This window comes from Mytilus galloprovincialis, chromosome 8, assembly GCF_965363235.1.
Source record: "Mytilus galloprovincialis chromosome 8, xbMytGall1.hap1.1, whole genome shotgun sequence".
Lineage (NCBI taxonomy): Eukaryota > Metazoa > Mollusca > Bivalvia > Mytilida > Mytilidae > Mytilus > Mytilus galloprovincialis.
In genome coordinates this window covers 25,362,097-25,379,424 of record NC_134845.1, presented here as the reverse complement: position 1 = coordinate 25,379,424, position 17,328 = coordinate 25,362,097, and the positions used below count along the sequence as shown (strand labels likewise).

General features: G+C 32.9%; 1 protein-coding gene across 1 annotated transcript in view; it reads right to left on the bottom strand.

Moving 5' to 3' along the window:
- Positions 1–12,690: 12,690 nt before the first annotated feature.
- LOC143085394 (uncharacterized) overlaps positions 12,691–17,328 on the bottom strand; it is a 36,381-nt gene continuing 31,743 nt past the window's right edge. Inside the window, exons 20-24 of the mRNA XM_076261721.1 lie at positions 16,645–16,937; positions 15,861–15,954; positions 15,313–15,440; positions 14,241–14,385; positions 12,691–13,409 (exon numbers count right to left, since the gene is read on the bottom strand). Of these exons, the coding sequence (XP_076117836.1) occupies positions 13,168–13,409; positions 14,241–14,385; positions 15,313–15,440; positions 15,861–15,954; positions 16,645–16,937 (902 nt within the window). The 3' untranslated portion in view covers positions 12,691–13,167. The remainder of the gene's footprint in view (positions 13,410–14,240; positions 14,386–15,312; positions 15,441–15,860; positions 15,955–16,644; positions 16,938–17,328) is intronic.

Genomic DNA, 17,328 nt, shown 5'->3' with positions numbered 1-17,328 from the left:
TTTATAATTAACACATGTGAAACATATACTAGTACTGAATTATAATTTATCCTTCTAAGCAAGCCTTGTAAACTTAGCCAGTGTCAACCGTCAGTTATAACTAGAAAACGTTGTCGAAATTTATGTTGATGTAACGTAAAAAATAAATTCACCTGATGAAATGAAAAAGAGGTCTGATTAACTGAGCAACCCTTGGAAACTTCAATACGTATACAGGGCTTATACATATTGGATGTTCCAAGCCTAAGTTACAAGTTTTTTAATGGTAACGACAACCAACCAACCGTAATGAAAATTCGTAATATATGCCTTGATTGCTTTCCTCGTTTATGACTTAACATTGGGCAGTCTCCATGTATAATTGTTAAATCAATGTTAAAAGTGTTTCACGCGAATAGAAGTTTTATTTACTTATAGGATATTTTGACTTTTAATAATTTTAGCCACTTTTATTTCTAGCTTAAACTCAAAACTGCAAAACTTCGATCTCATTAAAATCAGTTGTTAGTTTTTCGCTACGATACTCTCTACCTAAGAGGCAGTGTATTTTATCACAAAATCGGATTTTAATCAGATTGGAAAACTTGTATCCTCGTCTCAGGGGTCTTCGTTCTATTAAGAAAGCATTATGACGTCACACTTTCCATTGAAAAGGAATGTATAGTACGAATGCATATGAAGTACGAAAACATGATCTGACCATGCACTTTTAGAACAATTGATCAATTGATATGGAAGAGATCGGTTTGCAGTGTCGACTTCTTGCTTAAGACGTATTTAATGAAAAGCGTGATATCTTGAATCAGTTTTTAAACATCTGTGTTGATTCCATTACTTAGGGAGTTCCTTTCCCGAGGAAATCACCTTCCGTGATTTTTTGCTAACATTTCATTTCCATATTTGGTAGTTTTCCTTTAAATCACAATACTTAAAACGTTAAACTCATTCAAAACACAAAGGTCTTTTCTTTCCCCTTTCAAGGGATAGATAGCAAATAAGACAGATTTGCCACAAATTTGTTATGATTTTGTTGTTCTTATAGATTTATGAATAGGTAATCGAGCTATTTTATTTCGATACCAACTTACGATTCATTTGTACATGAAATGACCGTCCAGCGTATCAAATATAATTTTGTCATCTTTGATGAATTTTTGTTAGAATGGGTTCTTTAAAAACAAACCTGCAGAAAAGAGGTTTATATTGTAAATGGATTAGTGAGTTACCTTAGAGGGTTGCTATATGTCTATGTAACAAAAGGTAGACTAAATAATAGAATAAGTATCAGTATGAATAATATCTGCGGATATTAGGATTCAAGAAGAGGCGACTACAAAGTCCTATGGTTTTAATGACAAAATGAAAATGGTTAAGGTATTCTATCGAGTCATTAATGCGTCTAAGTGATCGAAATCGAGATAGTTCAACTCTGCTATCTGGTCTGAGACATGTTCGTCAATAATGTATGTAACCAACGCTTCATCCTGTTTAAGTTAAAAGAACTTTTATTATTTATAACGAATGTAAATACACATCCATGAGAAACCAATTCACTTCCTCTTATTGATATATAATAATGCGACGAAAAAAAGACGACTATCATTTCAAATATAGCACCTCAACGACTTTATAGATCTGCGCACATTGACATCGAAGAGCAAACAAAGGTTCCATGATGCCAGTTTTTAAGTCCACTTACTAAACCTATCATAAATGAATCATGATAGCAAGTCGTATTTTTCAATTGAAACCTATGCCATTCTTTGACATCCAAGATTTTTGATAACAGACACATTTTTCAGCATCATATCATTGTATTTTTCTATGTTGTTAAGTTCAAAATTCATATACTAGTATAATATATACAGCTTGCTAATGTATCACTAATGTTTGAAACAAGATCAAAATTCCGTTCATGCATGCATTGTATGCATCTCCTTGTTTTACTAGCCTGATTTATCTCTATTTTTCTCGTTTTCGAGTGCATCATCTCATCAACCTTTGAATTGTGTTATTATTTTTTTTGGAATATATTGGCCTCTAGCATCACTAAAGATACATTTATTTGTCATGATGTGTATCCAGTTTTGGTACCGTCTAATTTTATTGGGAATTTCACTTTATATATTAGGAATTCTGTCGAGAATTATGTCAGAAAATAACACTTTATAAATTTGATGCTTTCGATATGCTTTCTGCATTTACCTTCACAATGAATGCTTAAACAAACAGAAAATGAAAGCTAACGATGTAAAACACTTGAAGAGTTAAAGATCAGAAGGGTAGTAAATAGAATAACCAAATCCATCTAATTTCAAAGTTGTCTGAGGGAGTTGGACACCAGGTTTGTGTTTATAATCATCTACATTCTTCATTAAAAAAGTTTTAGAAATATATTGTATTAATGATATCAGTATCGAGAACAAGGATGTTAAACGTATATACTCATTACGCCTCTGATTAAGCTGAGGCCGTTGATAAAAACAAAACTTGAAAACCTTTACAGATACATGAACACCAACGATATCAATCTTCTAAGATTCATAGTTGTACAACACTGCAGTGGCGGATCCAGTCATTTTAAAAAGTGGGAGGTTCCCAACCCAGGACAAGGGGGGGGGGGCGGTTTCCAAATATATGTCCCCATTCAAATGCATTGATCGGCCAAAAAAGGGGGTTCCAACCCCCGGAACCGCCCCCCCCCCCCCCTGGATCCGCCACTGCACTGCCTTGCCGTAATGTATGAGTAGACATTACATTTAAATATAAAGTGCAAGAAAGGGGAATCAGGTATTGACAATTTACTTGGTAACCCAATGCTTAATCAAATTTCAATTACATAAGGAACAATTTAAAAAAATAAGTGGACTGGTTTGTGTTCCTTTGCAACTTCACTCATATTTAAACAAATGAATCTTCTAGCTACAAAACCAGGTTCAACCTACTATTTTTTTCTTAAAGTGTCCTGTACCAAGTCAGGAAAATGACAGTTGTTATCTTATGCTTCGTTTCTGTTGTTTCGTTGTTTTTCTCTTATAGTTGATGTGTTTACCTCAGATTTAGTTTGTTACCAGGATTTTCTTTCTCTCAATCGATTTATGACTTTCGAACAGCGGTATACTACTGTTGCCTTTATTTTTCCGTCACTATTGGGTATGCAAATTACACGGTGTTTTTTTCAAACAATGACATGAATATCAATAATGTGGTCATTTTAATAAACTTCCTGTTTACAAAACTTTGATTTTTTCGAAAAACTAAGGATTTTCTTATCCCAGGCATAGATTACCTTAGCCGTATTTGGCACAACGTTTTGGAATTTTGGATCCTCAATGCTCTTCAACTTTGTAATTGTTTGGCTTTATACATATTTTGATATGAGCGTCACTGATGAGTCTTATGTAGACGAAACGCGCGTCTGGCGTACTAAATTATAATCCTGGTACCTTTGATAACTATATTGCATGATATTTCGTTCCATAACTAAAAGAGAGATTGAGAGGATCAGTACAATTAAATAAAATAGAAAGACCAATAAAGATATAAAGTATTTTTTTTACATTGAACAGCGGTATACTCCTGATGCCTTTATTAAGTCTGGTAATTTATAAATTAGAAAATAAAAAAGTAATCAAGACTCAGATAAACACCATTCTATTGAATCCCACTGTAGGGAAAACGGTAGTATTTAATTTTCCCAGCATTAGGTTGGCCTTTTGTGTACCCTAGGCAGGTGAAGGAAGTCAAATTAGGAGCGCTGTGATTGGGTGTAAGGGTGCAATATAGTTTTTATTTATCTATGAATAACTGCAGTGTGTATATTTACAATATAAATTTTGAAACCTATTAAAATATTTTCTAGAGAATTATTCGAAAAGACTTGCAAAATTTCATAAATTTGGTGCAAAATGACGGTGGGCATGGATAACATATACAAGCTCCGTTGGAAGTTGGTCATGATACTATTTGGCTTTAATTTTTAAAACAATAATAAAGTACTAACACAACATAAAGCTGTTTTATCCAGGTTTTTATCTTAAAAAGTGGTAAATTTAGAAAATGTTAATATTGTCGCCTATGGTAGAATAAGTAGTACTGTTTTCCCTGTAATCCACTTCTAAAAAGTAAAATCACAAAAATACTGACCTCAGAGGAAAATCAATTCGGAAAGTCTATAATCACATGGCAAAATCAAATAACAAAACGCATCAAAAACGAATGGACAAGAACTGTCATATTCCTGACTTGGTACGACTTCCTCTTTTTCTGTTGTATGATCGAGTCATGTCTCATGTCAGGGCTTCTCGTGGAGAGTACAAATACGTTTGCATCGTCCTTTTACTGAACGTTTTAGTGCATAGAAGAAGTCCTTTCTGAAATCATTTAACATTTTAATGTTTGGTAACTATGTTGGTCGTATCTTTCAAGTAAACAAAATAAAGGATGCAACAAATATAGCGAGGTCTGTTAAATATTTTGACACAATCTAGAAATCGACAATGATGGACTGCGAAAAATTAAATGTATGGTAGAAAAGAGATGACTTGTTTTTGTCATTGTGAACTACTAGTATATATGTGTACTTTGAACGGAATTTTATAAGACTATCATTCTCTCGAGATGTTTAGCTAGCTATACAGCCAGGTTTAATACTTATTTCCTACATAAGGAAATGTTTGTACCAAGTCAGGAATATGATTTTTTTTCCCGTTAGTTTGATGTGTTTAAGCTTCTGATTTGTCATTTAATATAAGACTTTCTGTTTTGGATTTTCTCTGGAGTTCGGTATTTTTGTCATTTTACTTTTTTATATAGATATATATTTAATCCCATTCTATGAGTCTTTGTATATGAACTATTACTCTCTCGGTTGATACAATAATCTAAAGATTGCGTTACGTTACGGATACCCATTTTTATCTCCTTGAAAAGAGTTGATGCAGACAGGAAACTTTTGAAACAAGGGTTATTAATGATTAAAGCTAATGAACCAATGCTTTGAAATGATAAATTAATGTAACAATAGTTTACTAATGTTCAAATGTGATAACTTGATTAGAAAGATAGAAATCAAGATAACAAACATAATCTATCATGTTAAATCCAAGGATAAAGAGAAGCGACAATGTGTAAGAGTATTCTTATAACATAAGACGTAACTTCGCTACTTCTGTGTAGCTCTGTTTGAGCTGATCCTGCTTATGAAGTCCATGAAGTGTGAACATGCATAAGCGTAACGTATGAATTGAGATACTCATAGGCGGATTTAGGGGGGCCCAGGGAGCCCGGCCCCCCCCCCCCCCTTTTTGGGAAAAAATTTGATTGCTTATATAGAGAATCACTGAAGCGTGACTGGAGCGGACCCCCTCTTAGGTCAGTCAGTGGGCCCCCACTTATGAAAATTTCTGGATCCACCACTGATACTAGAATGTATTGAATACATAAGTACGGAGTGGGCAGAGGGTATGTAGCTGCTGATCATGAGAAACGAGCTTATGACGATTGGAAAGTTGAAATCATCACATCTGTCATTGATTTTAGCTTCAACTTATCTTGCATGTCAATATCGAGAAAAAGTTCAAAACATGAAGAAGATCTTCTACTTTTGTTAATTGCGTTAATCTCAAGTTCAGTGAGATATATGAGATGCAAGTACTCACTTTAATATGGGTTATTGATCGATGAATGACAGGACATTCTCAATATATCTGAAGGTGAAATTGATTAAATTTGCATATTTATTTTTCTTTTCTGTCGGTCATGTATTTAATAAATGATGCTTAGTACGAGTACAATAACAATTTAGCATTCGGGAGTGCACAGTAAGTACCAATAAGAAAACAGATTATAAATGGGTTTTATGTCCAAGAACATCTTAGGAAAGCTATCTTGACTAAGATAACTGTTAAGTGATCAGATGGACATCAGGGCATCATCATGTACCACGACCAACTTCTTATATCAGATTGGCAAACAATGCGATATTTTTTTAACCAGTAAACTCTATTAACAGATAGTAATTTTCGTTTTCCTTTATTCTTTTCATCAGAACATCCTTAACTTTTTAAAATATATTCTCGCAAACTCAATATTTCAAAAGTTTTCATGTCAATGGCATGCCAAAAATCTTGGAAAAGAGTCATGTTTTAAAAATGTCTACTCTTGTAACAACCATTTGCTTATGAGGACTACGTGGAACAATCAAAAAATTGTCGAATGAGCTTTTTATTTGTGTATACGTAATTTTTCCATTCTCTTTTTCACATTACGAAGCAAAATGGTGGATTAACACTTGACGGGTACCCTTATGTATGACTGTTATAAACCCGAGGTTATAACCAGCCCTGTAGTCAACATTTCTGTACTGAAATAAAATACACTGTTGACACATAGATATGTCTTGCCTGTCCACTTAAAAACTCAGAAAAGACTAATCTGATGAACACAAACTTTGCTTGATTCAAAGTTATTGGGTCATACTCTTGTGGGTTGGGTCTAGAAATTGTCGACAAACTTAGATATACTGATAGCTATATGCAACTTTATGCAAAGTATCATTGATCTTTCACAAGTAGTTCGAAAGTTGAAGACCCATTGGTGGCCTTGTGCTGTTTTTGATCTTTTGGGCAGGTTGGTGTCTCTTTAACACATCACCCATTTTACTTGTCAGAAAGAATTCAGCAGAAAACTTTATAAATTAAAAAATGCTAATTAGTTCGAAGTCACTGGAGTGTGACCTAAGGGCACAGCCTCAAAATATTCTTCAAACTAAAATGTACTGTTAATAATGCAACATCATACTAATTATCATTAATCTATCACAAGTAGATCCTTTCAAACTTAATTAAGCAGAACTTAAAATTGAAAATTACTTATTAATTCAAAGCCACTGTGACATATTGGTCAGGGGATCAAAATAGTCGTCAAACTGAAATATACTGATAGAAATGCTACAGCACAGTAGTCAGCACTTATGTGCAGACATAAATTATCATTGATATGGTCATATTTATAAATTAACTGTTTACAAAACCTTTGAAATTTTGAAATACCAAGGCTTTTCTACCTCAGGAGTAGATAACCTTAGCTGTATATGGCAAAACTTTTAGGAATTTTGGTCCTCAATGCTCATCAACTCCGTACTTATATTTGGCCTTTTTCAACTTTTTTGGAATCGAGCGTCACTGATCAGTCTGCCAAATTTGCCACAGAGATTTTGGTCATTTTGTTCCCAATGATCTTTAACTCAATATTTGTTATAGCCCTTAATTTTGTAATAACTGTGCAAATGGGAAGTTTATTAGGACAAAATGTGCATCTTGTTGTTTAATTTTAGCCCTAGATCTTCAATGAGTTTTTACAGCGTGACTGGAGCGGACCCCCTCTTAGGTCAGTCAGTGGGCCCCCACTTATGAAAATTTCTGGATCCACCACTGATACTAGAATGTATTGAATACATAAGTACGGAGTGGGCAGAGGGTATGTAGCTGCTGATCATGAGAAACGAGCTTATGACGATTGGAAAGTTGAAATCATCACATCTGTCATTGATTTTAGCTTCAACTTATCTTGCATGTCAATATCGAGAAAAAGTTCAAAACATGAAGAAGATCTTCTACTTTTGTTAATTGCGTTAATCTCAAGTTCAGTGAGATATATGAGATGCAAGTACTCACTTTAATATGGGTTATTGATCGATGAATGACAGGACATTCTCAATATATCTGAAGGTGAAATTGATTAAATTTGCATATTTATTTTTCTTTTTTGTCGGTCATGTATTTAATAAATGATGCTTAGTACGAGTACAATAACAATTTAGCATTCGGGAGTGCACAGTAAGTACCAATAAGAAAACAGATTATAAATGGGTTTTATGTCCAAGAACATCTTAGGAAAGCTATCTTGACTAAGATAACTGTTAAGTGATCAGATGGACATCAGGGCATCATCATGTACCACGACCAACTTCTTATATCAGATTGGCAAACAATGCGATATTTTTTTAACCAGTAAACTCTATTAACAGATAGTAATTTTCGTTTTTCTTTATTCTTTTCATCAGAACATCCTTAACTTTTTAAAATATATTCTCGCAAACTCAATATTTCAAAAGTTTTCATGTCAATGGCATGCCAAAAATCTTGGAAAAGAGTCATGTTTTAAAAATGTCTAGGAATTTTGGTCCTCAATGCTCATCAACTCCGTACTTATATTTGGCCTTTTTCAACTTTTTTGGAATCGAGCGTCACTGATCAGTCTGCCAAATTTGCCACAGAGATTTTGGTCATTTTGTTCCCAATGATCTTTAACTCAATATTTGTTTTAGCCCTTAATTTTGTAATAACTGTGCCAATGGGAAGTTTATTAGGACAAAATGTGCATCTTGTTGTTTAATTTTAGCCCTAGATCTTCAATGAGTTTTTACAGCCACTGGGTAAGATCACTACTGTTTGATGTTTCCAAGGTTGTTAATAGTCCTTTTTTCTTCAGACCTTATTTAATATTGATACAGTAATTTCTGAATAGTTGTGGCAAATTTGGACACATTATTTAAGCTTGATTCTGTCTTAATTTGGATTGTGATCAAATTTTGACATAGTATAGGTTTCTGACACAAAATAAATGTCAAGATCTTACAAATCTATTGCACAATACTGTGCAATTAAATATTCTTCTTAAAAATTTAGATAAAATTGAAATTTGAAAAATGAAAAAAAAAATTTGAACCCTTTAAAAAAAATTTGGACCCCCAAAAAACTTTTTGAATCTCCCCTTGGAGCAATTACCTCCACGCTCAAACCCAGCCTTTCCTTTGTAGTATGGAACCTTGTAATACGATTTCAGAGAGATCCATATTCTGAAACACCAGTTATTGACGGAAACTAGAACCAGATGCTCCGCAGGGCGCAGCTTTATACGACCACAGAGGTTGAATCCTGAACGGTTGGGGCAAGTATGGACACAACATTCAAGCTGGATTCAGCTCTAAATTTGGATTGTGATTAAATAGTTGACACAGCATAGGTTTCTGACACAGAATGAATGTGGTCTAATGAACTTAAAATATTTTTTTTGCCTTTGAGCAATTCACTATGCTGTTGAATATTAATCCTCTCAAAAAAATGTTTGAAGAAATTTTCTTTTTATTTATGAAATCTGAAATGAGAAAAATTTAACCCCCCCCCCCCATTTTTTTTTCACATCCCCCTTTCCCTTTTTCCAAAACTGATCTCAATTCAAATTTCTAATGGAGTTTGCAACAATAACTACTCATTTAAATACATCATAAAATATTAAAATACTCATTTAAATACATCATAAAATATTAAAATGTAAAATAAAGTTCTTGTTATCACTGAATGGTAAAGATTGTTTTAATTTATCAGTTGGTAGTAAAAGTGAATATACATTGTATATTGTATAAAACAATGATTTAAGTTGATTCAACTACTATTCTGGACAAAGAAAGATAACTCCAATTTTTTGAAATTTCTTGCTATTGCACAATATTGTGCAATTAGATATTTCTTGCTATTGCGCAATACTGTGCAATTGAAAATATTTGCTATTGCACAATACTGTGCAATTGAAGATTTCTTGCTATTGCGCAATACTTTGCAATTGAAAATTTCTTGCTATTGCACATTACTGTGCAATTGAAGATTTCTTGCTATTGCTGAATACTGTGCAATTGAAAATTTCTTGCTATTGCACAATACTTAATATAATAATTTTGGATCCTGATTTGAACCAACTTGAAAACGGGGCCCTTAATCAAAAATCTAAGTACATGTTTAGATTCAGCATATCAAAAAAGCCCAAGAATTCAATTTTTGATGAAATCAAACAAAGTTTAATTTTGGACCCCAATTTGGACCAACTTGAAAACTGGGCCAATAATCAAAAATCTAAGTACATTTTTAGATTCAGCATATCAAAGAACCCCAAGGATTCAAATTTTGTCAAAATCAAACTAAGTTTAATTTTGGACCCTTTGGACCTTAATGTAGACCAATTTGAAAACGGGACCAAAAATTAAGAATCTACATACACAGTTAGATTCGGCATATCAAAGAACCCCAATTATTCAATTTTTGATGAAATCAAACAAAGTTCAATTTTGGGACCCTTCGGGCCCCTTATTCCTAAACTGTTGGGACCAAAACTCCCAAAATCAAACCCAACCTTCCTTTTATGGTCATAAACCTTGTGTTTAAATTTCATAAATTTCTATTCACTTATACTAAAGTTATGGTGCGAAAACCAAGAATAATGCTTATTTGGGCCCCTTTTTGGCCCCTAATTCCTAAACTGTTGGGACCTCAACTCCCAAAATCAATCCCAACCTTCCTTTTGTGTTCATAAACCTTGTGTTTAAATTTCATTGATTTCTATTCACTTTTACTAAAGTTAGAGTGCGAAAACTAAAAGTATTCGGACGACGACGCAAGACGACGACGACGCCAACGTGATAGCAATATACGACGAAAAATTAAAATTTTTGCGGTCGTATAAAAATGCATGTTTTTGGCCCCTAATCCCCCAAACTCAATCCCAGCCTTCCTTTTGTGATATGAAACCTTGTGGTACAATGTAAGAGATATCCATACACTTACATACAAGTTATTGTCCAGAAACTACAAAAATGCTAATTTTTGCCCCTTTTTTGTCCTTCATACCTAAACTGTTGGCACCATAACCCCCAAAATGAATCCAAACCTGTGGTATTAAACAATGTGGTACAATTTCAGAGCAATTGAAACACTTATACACATGTTAATATCCTGAAAGTAGAAAACATGCTTGTTTTGGGACCCTAATTCCAAAAAGATTGGGACCATCATCCCCAAAATCAATCCCAACCTTCCTTTTGTGGTATTGAACCTTCTTATTAAATTTCATAGAGATCCATTCACTAAAACTAAAGTTATTGTCCAGACACCAAATGGGTCTTTGGACTACGCAGACAACGACGCTGACAACATCATACCATTATACGATCCCAAAATTTTTTAGGCGGCCGTATAAAAATATGGTAATGGTCCCAGGACATAATTACCAGATGCTCTGCAGGGCGCAGCTTTATACGGCCGCAGAGTTCGAACCCTGGCCATTGGGGCAAGTATGGACACAACATTCAAGCTTGATACAGCTCTGAATTTGGATTGTGATTAAATAGTTGAAACAACACAGGTTTCTGACACATAATGAATAGGGTCTAAGAACTTAAGCTTAAAAACTTTAAATTTTAAATTGGACATTACCTATTATGGTCCAATATCCAAAATCTAAATACATGGTTAGATTCAGCATATCAAAGAACCCCAAGAATTCAATTTTTGATGAAATCAAATAAAGTTCAATTTTGGACCCTTTAAATCTCAATGTGGACCAATCTGATAACTGGGCCCAAACCTAAAAAAACTAAATACATGGGTAGATTAAGCATATATCAAAGAACCCCATATATACAATTTTTTTTGAAATCAAACAAAGTTTAATTTTGGACCGCAATTTGGACCAACTTGAAAACTGGGCCTATAATAAAAAATCTAAATACAGGTTTAGATTCAGCATATCAAAGAACCCCAAGGATTCAATTTTTGTTGATATCAAACAAAGTTTAATTTTGGACCACGATTTGGACCAACTTGAAAACTGGGCCCATAATACAAATTATAAGTACAGGTTTAGATTCAGCATATCAAAAAACCCCAAGAATTCATTTTTTGTTGAAATCAAACAAAGTTTAATTTTGGGACCCCAATTTGGACCAACTTGAAAAATCAAAAATCTAAGTACATGTTTAGATTCAGCATATCAAAGAACTTTAATTTTGGACCCTTTGGTCCTTAATGTAGACCAATTTGAAAATGGGACCAAAAATTAAGAATCTACATTCCTAATTCCTAAACTGTTGGGACCTCAACTCCCAAAATCAATCCCAACCTTCCTTTTGTGTTCATAAACCTTGTGTTTAAATTTCATTGATTTCTATTTACTTATACTAAAGTTATTGTGCGAAAACCAAGAATAATGCTTATTTGGGCCCTTTTTTGGCCCCTAATGCCTAAACTGTTGGGATCAAAACTCCCAAAATCAATCCCAACCTTCCTTTAGTGGTCATAAACCTTGTGTCAAAATTTCATAGATTTCTATTGACTTAAACTAAAGTTATAGTTCGAAAACCAAGAATAATGCTTGTTTGGGCCCTTTTTGGCCCCTAATTCCCAAACTGTTGGGATCAAAACTTCCAAAATCAATCCCAACCTTCCTTTTATGGTCATAAACCTTGTGTTTAAATTTCCTAGATTTCTATTAACTTATATTAAGTTATAGTTCGATAAGCAAAAGTCTTCGGACGCCGGCGACGTCCACGACGGACGACGCACAACGACGCCAATATACCAATATATGACCAAAAAATTTTCAATTTTTGCGGTCATATAAAAAGTGTGATAAATACGTTTTTACTTTTCAACTTCTTGTTTGCCACTTCAATTGGTTTCAGTTGCTGTTTAAAACTTTGTATTTTTTGTAGTAATAAATCAATTTTCAAGACATTTTTGCTATTGGCCGAAACGTCTTGAAAATTGGTTTACTAATACAATAATGAAATATATGTTCCCTATAGGAATTTTTGGTACAAGGACTTTGTATTTTGACAAGATAAACTCAATGCTTCAATATTATATTATATCATTTATTCTATTCATTTAAAATACTTCATTATCATGTAAATTGTTCTTAAATAGTACATGTATATAAACAATAAAAATTTAAATCCTAAATTTCTACATATACATAATCTCTCTATAAAAACAAAAAACACAAACATTCAACAATTTTATCCATACTCAAGTCTATGTACATTAATAAAAAATCTTTGGCCAGACATGTTTCATATTGTAGATATCAAATAAATTTCATCCCTACATTTCTCTATATTCAATACAAAAACAATGTGTGTAAAAATTAAAATTCAAGAATGTAAATGTCAATTTTACATGCTTTATACGACTCAAAATGTCACATTTCAAACTTGTAGAACTTATTGTGAGGTCATTCATATTCATTCATAATGACCTTGACAGTTGTGACCAGACCACATAGTCTTTAGACAAATACCATGCACAGAAATAAGTGTTCACAATGTTATCTTATCTAATGTTTTGGTGGTGTTGGTGTTGTCCTCTTTTTACTTTTGGGTTTTAAGTTAGACCCTACAGAAGTAATTGGTGTTGATGGAGGTTTAATTTGGAATGGCTGCAGCTGGAATTGTTGTCTTTGAATCTGTTGTAGCATCAGTTGTTGTGGCATAGGACCTCCAGCTGGTTGTGGCTGACCTGGCTTTAACTGAGACAGTGCCACTTGGTGACCACCAATTGTTTGTGCTGTCAAAACACCTAAAAGAAAAATAAGATTTTGTGTGAAATTTTTGAGTTACAAAAAATAACTTCATATTAATCGTCAATATAAAAATAAGGAGATGTGGTAATTGCGAATGAGACAACTAAAGTTCGAATGAAGTGGATGTAAGCATTTTTAAGCAAACATACTCCCTTCAAGAATGAGGAAAAAACATACTGTATAGTCAGCTATAAAATATTGCAGGTTTCAGTCTGCTTCCCACTTCAAGGTTTTAGATGGCTCGTGTGACAGAAATAAAAATGTTCATGTTGGTCACATAACACATGTGATGGAACGTGTCGGATACCTTTTGTGTAAACACTATTTTATTAAGAAACAGATCAATAAACGTGGCTGATACCTGTGAAGATATAATAAAAACATGGTATGAGGCCTTTAAATAAAAGAAATTCTTGAACAAACAAACTAAACAATGATTAAGTTTTATGGAAAGGTTCTTTTAAAAATTCACACATTTCTATGATTTTTCCTAGCAGATGATAGTGGTTACAGACTGATATAAACAACATTTATCAAACAGGAAATTAGTATTTTTTCATATCCAAATTATACATTTCAATATAATTTGGATATAAAATTAACCTTGTTTGGGAGGGTTTGCGCATACCATGAGGTAACTTCATATCATAAATATAAAAATTCAAAAGTTTTTTTAGATATAGCGTAAATTTCTTGGAAATGAGATTTATTATTATGATGCATTGCTGGCGCAAAACTTCCAGAGGTAGTTATTTCTATCTTTTTTTCCCTGAATATATTAAAACAAGCATTACAAACAAACCACACATGAGAGAAGCATAGTTTACCTGAACTAGGAATACTAGTCACATTTTTGCCTCCTATATGTATTTGACCAGCAGATTGTGTAGCAAGAGTTGCTGTTCCTGGTTTGAGAGGGGCTCTTTGTTGTTGAAGATTAAGAAGCTGTAATCCACCAGGCTGACCTTGGATCTGTAAAACGAATTGAAAACAAATGTTCAAGTTCACATTTCAGGGCAATAAATCCTATAAAAAGTAATCAGACATCAATGACCAGCTGCTAGGTCTAACCATTCTGAATATTTCTGCCCCTGTCAAATTTTCTCTATTTAGATTAGTTGCCTAGTAAAGCTTACATTTTACCCCTTATATTCTATTTTTTGCAGGGATGGGGTAATTCTTGTCTGTAATGGTAAATGATTGAAATTGATTGAAATTTTTCAAGTAATTATTAGTAATCTGTACTCATTTAATTATTTTTTTTTTGTCAAACATTTAGGTGGCAGTTGCAGTCATTGACTCATTTTTTAAAACAAGATGCCCCAATAATGAGTGTTGCAATGTTTGGTTAAATTTGGTCCAGCAGTTTCAGAGGAAATGATTTTTGGAGAATTTGATGACAATGGAGGAAAGGACAACCGATGACTGACACCAAGTGATGAGAAAAAGGTCACTTGTGCTGTCAGTCAGATGAGCTAAAAATGGTTCAGGTAAAGGTGGCTTAAATTAGTTACATTTATATTTTTGAATTCAATTTAAACGACAAATGTACCCTGTGAAACAACAATGTACACTTTTAAAACAATCATTCCATAAACAAAATATAAATGACTTATTGCTAAAACTTGACATTGACAAATGTATCAGGAAAATGGGGTCAAGGTCAGATGAACCCTGCTTGTGGAATTTGATGAGATGTCAAGTTAAGATCAATTTTTAAATCATAAGAACTTGAACTACATTAGCTTCAGGGTAAAATCTTAATCTAATCTTTAAATGTTGAAAACATCTCAACAATATAATATGCATAATGTATTTTTGATAGAACTGGAAATGAATGTTTATCAACTGTTTTTGATGATGAAGTTCTGAAAAAAAATGCTTTCTGATTAAAAATACCTGTAGTAAAGGGAGAGAATTGGTTCTGATTCCAGATCCAGATTGTGTTCTCATTCCAGCACTGACCAGAGGAGCCAAACTTGCTATAGAAACTGACAGCATCCCTGTAGAAGTAGGCGCTGTTGAACCTGTAAAATAAAGTATACATTCAATATACTGCTTACCTTGGTAGCTATAGGCACCAGGGGGGTTTGAGGGAGCGCTATTGTTCCTTATGTCAAACATAACCAGCAGTGTAGAGAAGAAAAACACTTTATCTATATTTTACACCCTAAGTTATATTTTACACCCAACATTATATCTTAGACCATATTTTTTAACAAAAAAAGGAGACCATCTTGAATCACAAGGTGTGTGTCTTACTCTAGACATTTTAGAATCTAAAAAGTAAAATAAACAGACAAGATAGTGACTTTATTTTTTTGTAATTTTCAAACCGAAAAATAGTCTTGCAAATGTAGTCTAAAAAAGTTTCCTTATGTATTTGATACATAAGGTAACTATTTTTAGAATACTTGACAATGTTACTGGACATAGAACTAAGTTACCTGATGTTGTGTTGACCACACTACTGGACACAGAACTAGGTAATGCTGTTACAAATGTTACTATACTAGGAGCTGATGATGTCACACTGTTGGCCTGAAATTCATATCATATTTACTTATGAAATATGTTAAATCAATTGTGTTTACCCCTTGTAATGCATCATCTGATATTTGACTTTATAAGAATTTTATTCATTCAACATTGAAGAATTTGTATAACTCATCGTTAAAAATTTGGTGAAAAATATTATAATATAATGTGTTGTTAATATATAATCAATTTAAAAAAAAGGTGAACTTTTAAATGTGTTTCATAGGGAAAATGTCATGATTATAAGTTTGCATTATCTTTAAATAAACATAGTTACATGCTTACAATATAATTGGGAAAGAAACACTAATAATCCTCCAATTTATTCTATTGTATTTCAATCATATGCAGAAAAAAAATAAAATATGTGTCTATGTTATAGGAATTGAAAATAAGTAACTTATAAAGGCAACAAATATAACTCCTTTATATTTTGAAAGATAACACTCAATTAACAGGATTGATTTACAGTTAACAAGAATCATTTCACAAGTCATTGTTTTCACAATTTCAATTCACAAAACTTTTCCAGCAAGGAATTTAATTCGAATACTGAACACGAGGACCTAGACATAAAAAATGTTGATCTTTACTAACTTTTCATGCAGCGATTATTTACACATATTTAAGGGATCATGAAATAAGCTGTAATAACCTCAGCACTAAAATGTGCATGTTTACAGTAACTTGTACCTGCTTCATCTGTGATAATGTTGTTGGAGCACTACTAGATACAGTTACTAAACCAGGAATTGAACTGACAAATATTCCTCCTTGATTCTGGAGCACCCCAGCATTAGAGCTGACAAGAGATATGGGTACAGGTACAGCAATATTAGACATCTGCAGGTTCTGTAGTCCTTGAAGATTGGCAATATTGATACCAGACAGTCCTGTTATATTCTGAATGTTAATATTTGGTGGAAGTCCACTAAAGTTAATACTAGTCAAACCTTGGTTTGTCTGCCCTTGACTGTTTTCACCACCTGTTCACATAAATAAAATCAAATATAAATACAAAATTTGGTAAAACACTTTATCGTGTATAAACTTTATAATATAATAATTCACTGCCACTTAATTAATAGTCAGAAGAAGCACAGAATTTTAAATCAAATTACATAAGTGTGAAACAAGTAATTTAAATTGAAGCTGAAACTTCAAGTTTTTCATTTACTGTTTAAGAATCAGACATGCATGATTACTTTTATGAAGTTCCATTGTTCAGATTGCCACATTTTGACTATGTCATGTTCAAAAAACAAACAGATGAAATAAAAGTTTATTCCATGAATAAGACTAAGAAAAATGTTCAGTATCTTATCTTTTTGCAATAATTATTATTGGTGCAATCAAAACATTTTGTAAGACTGTATG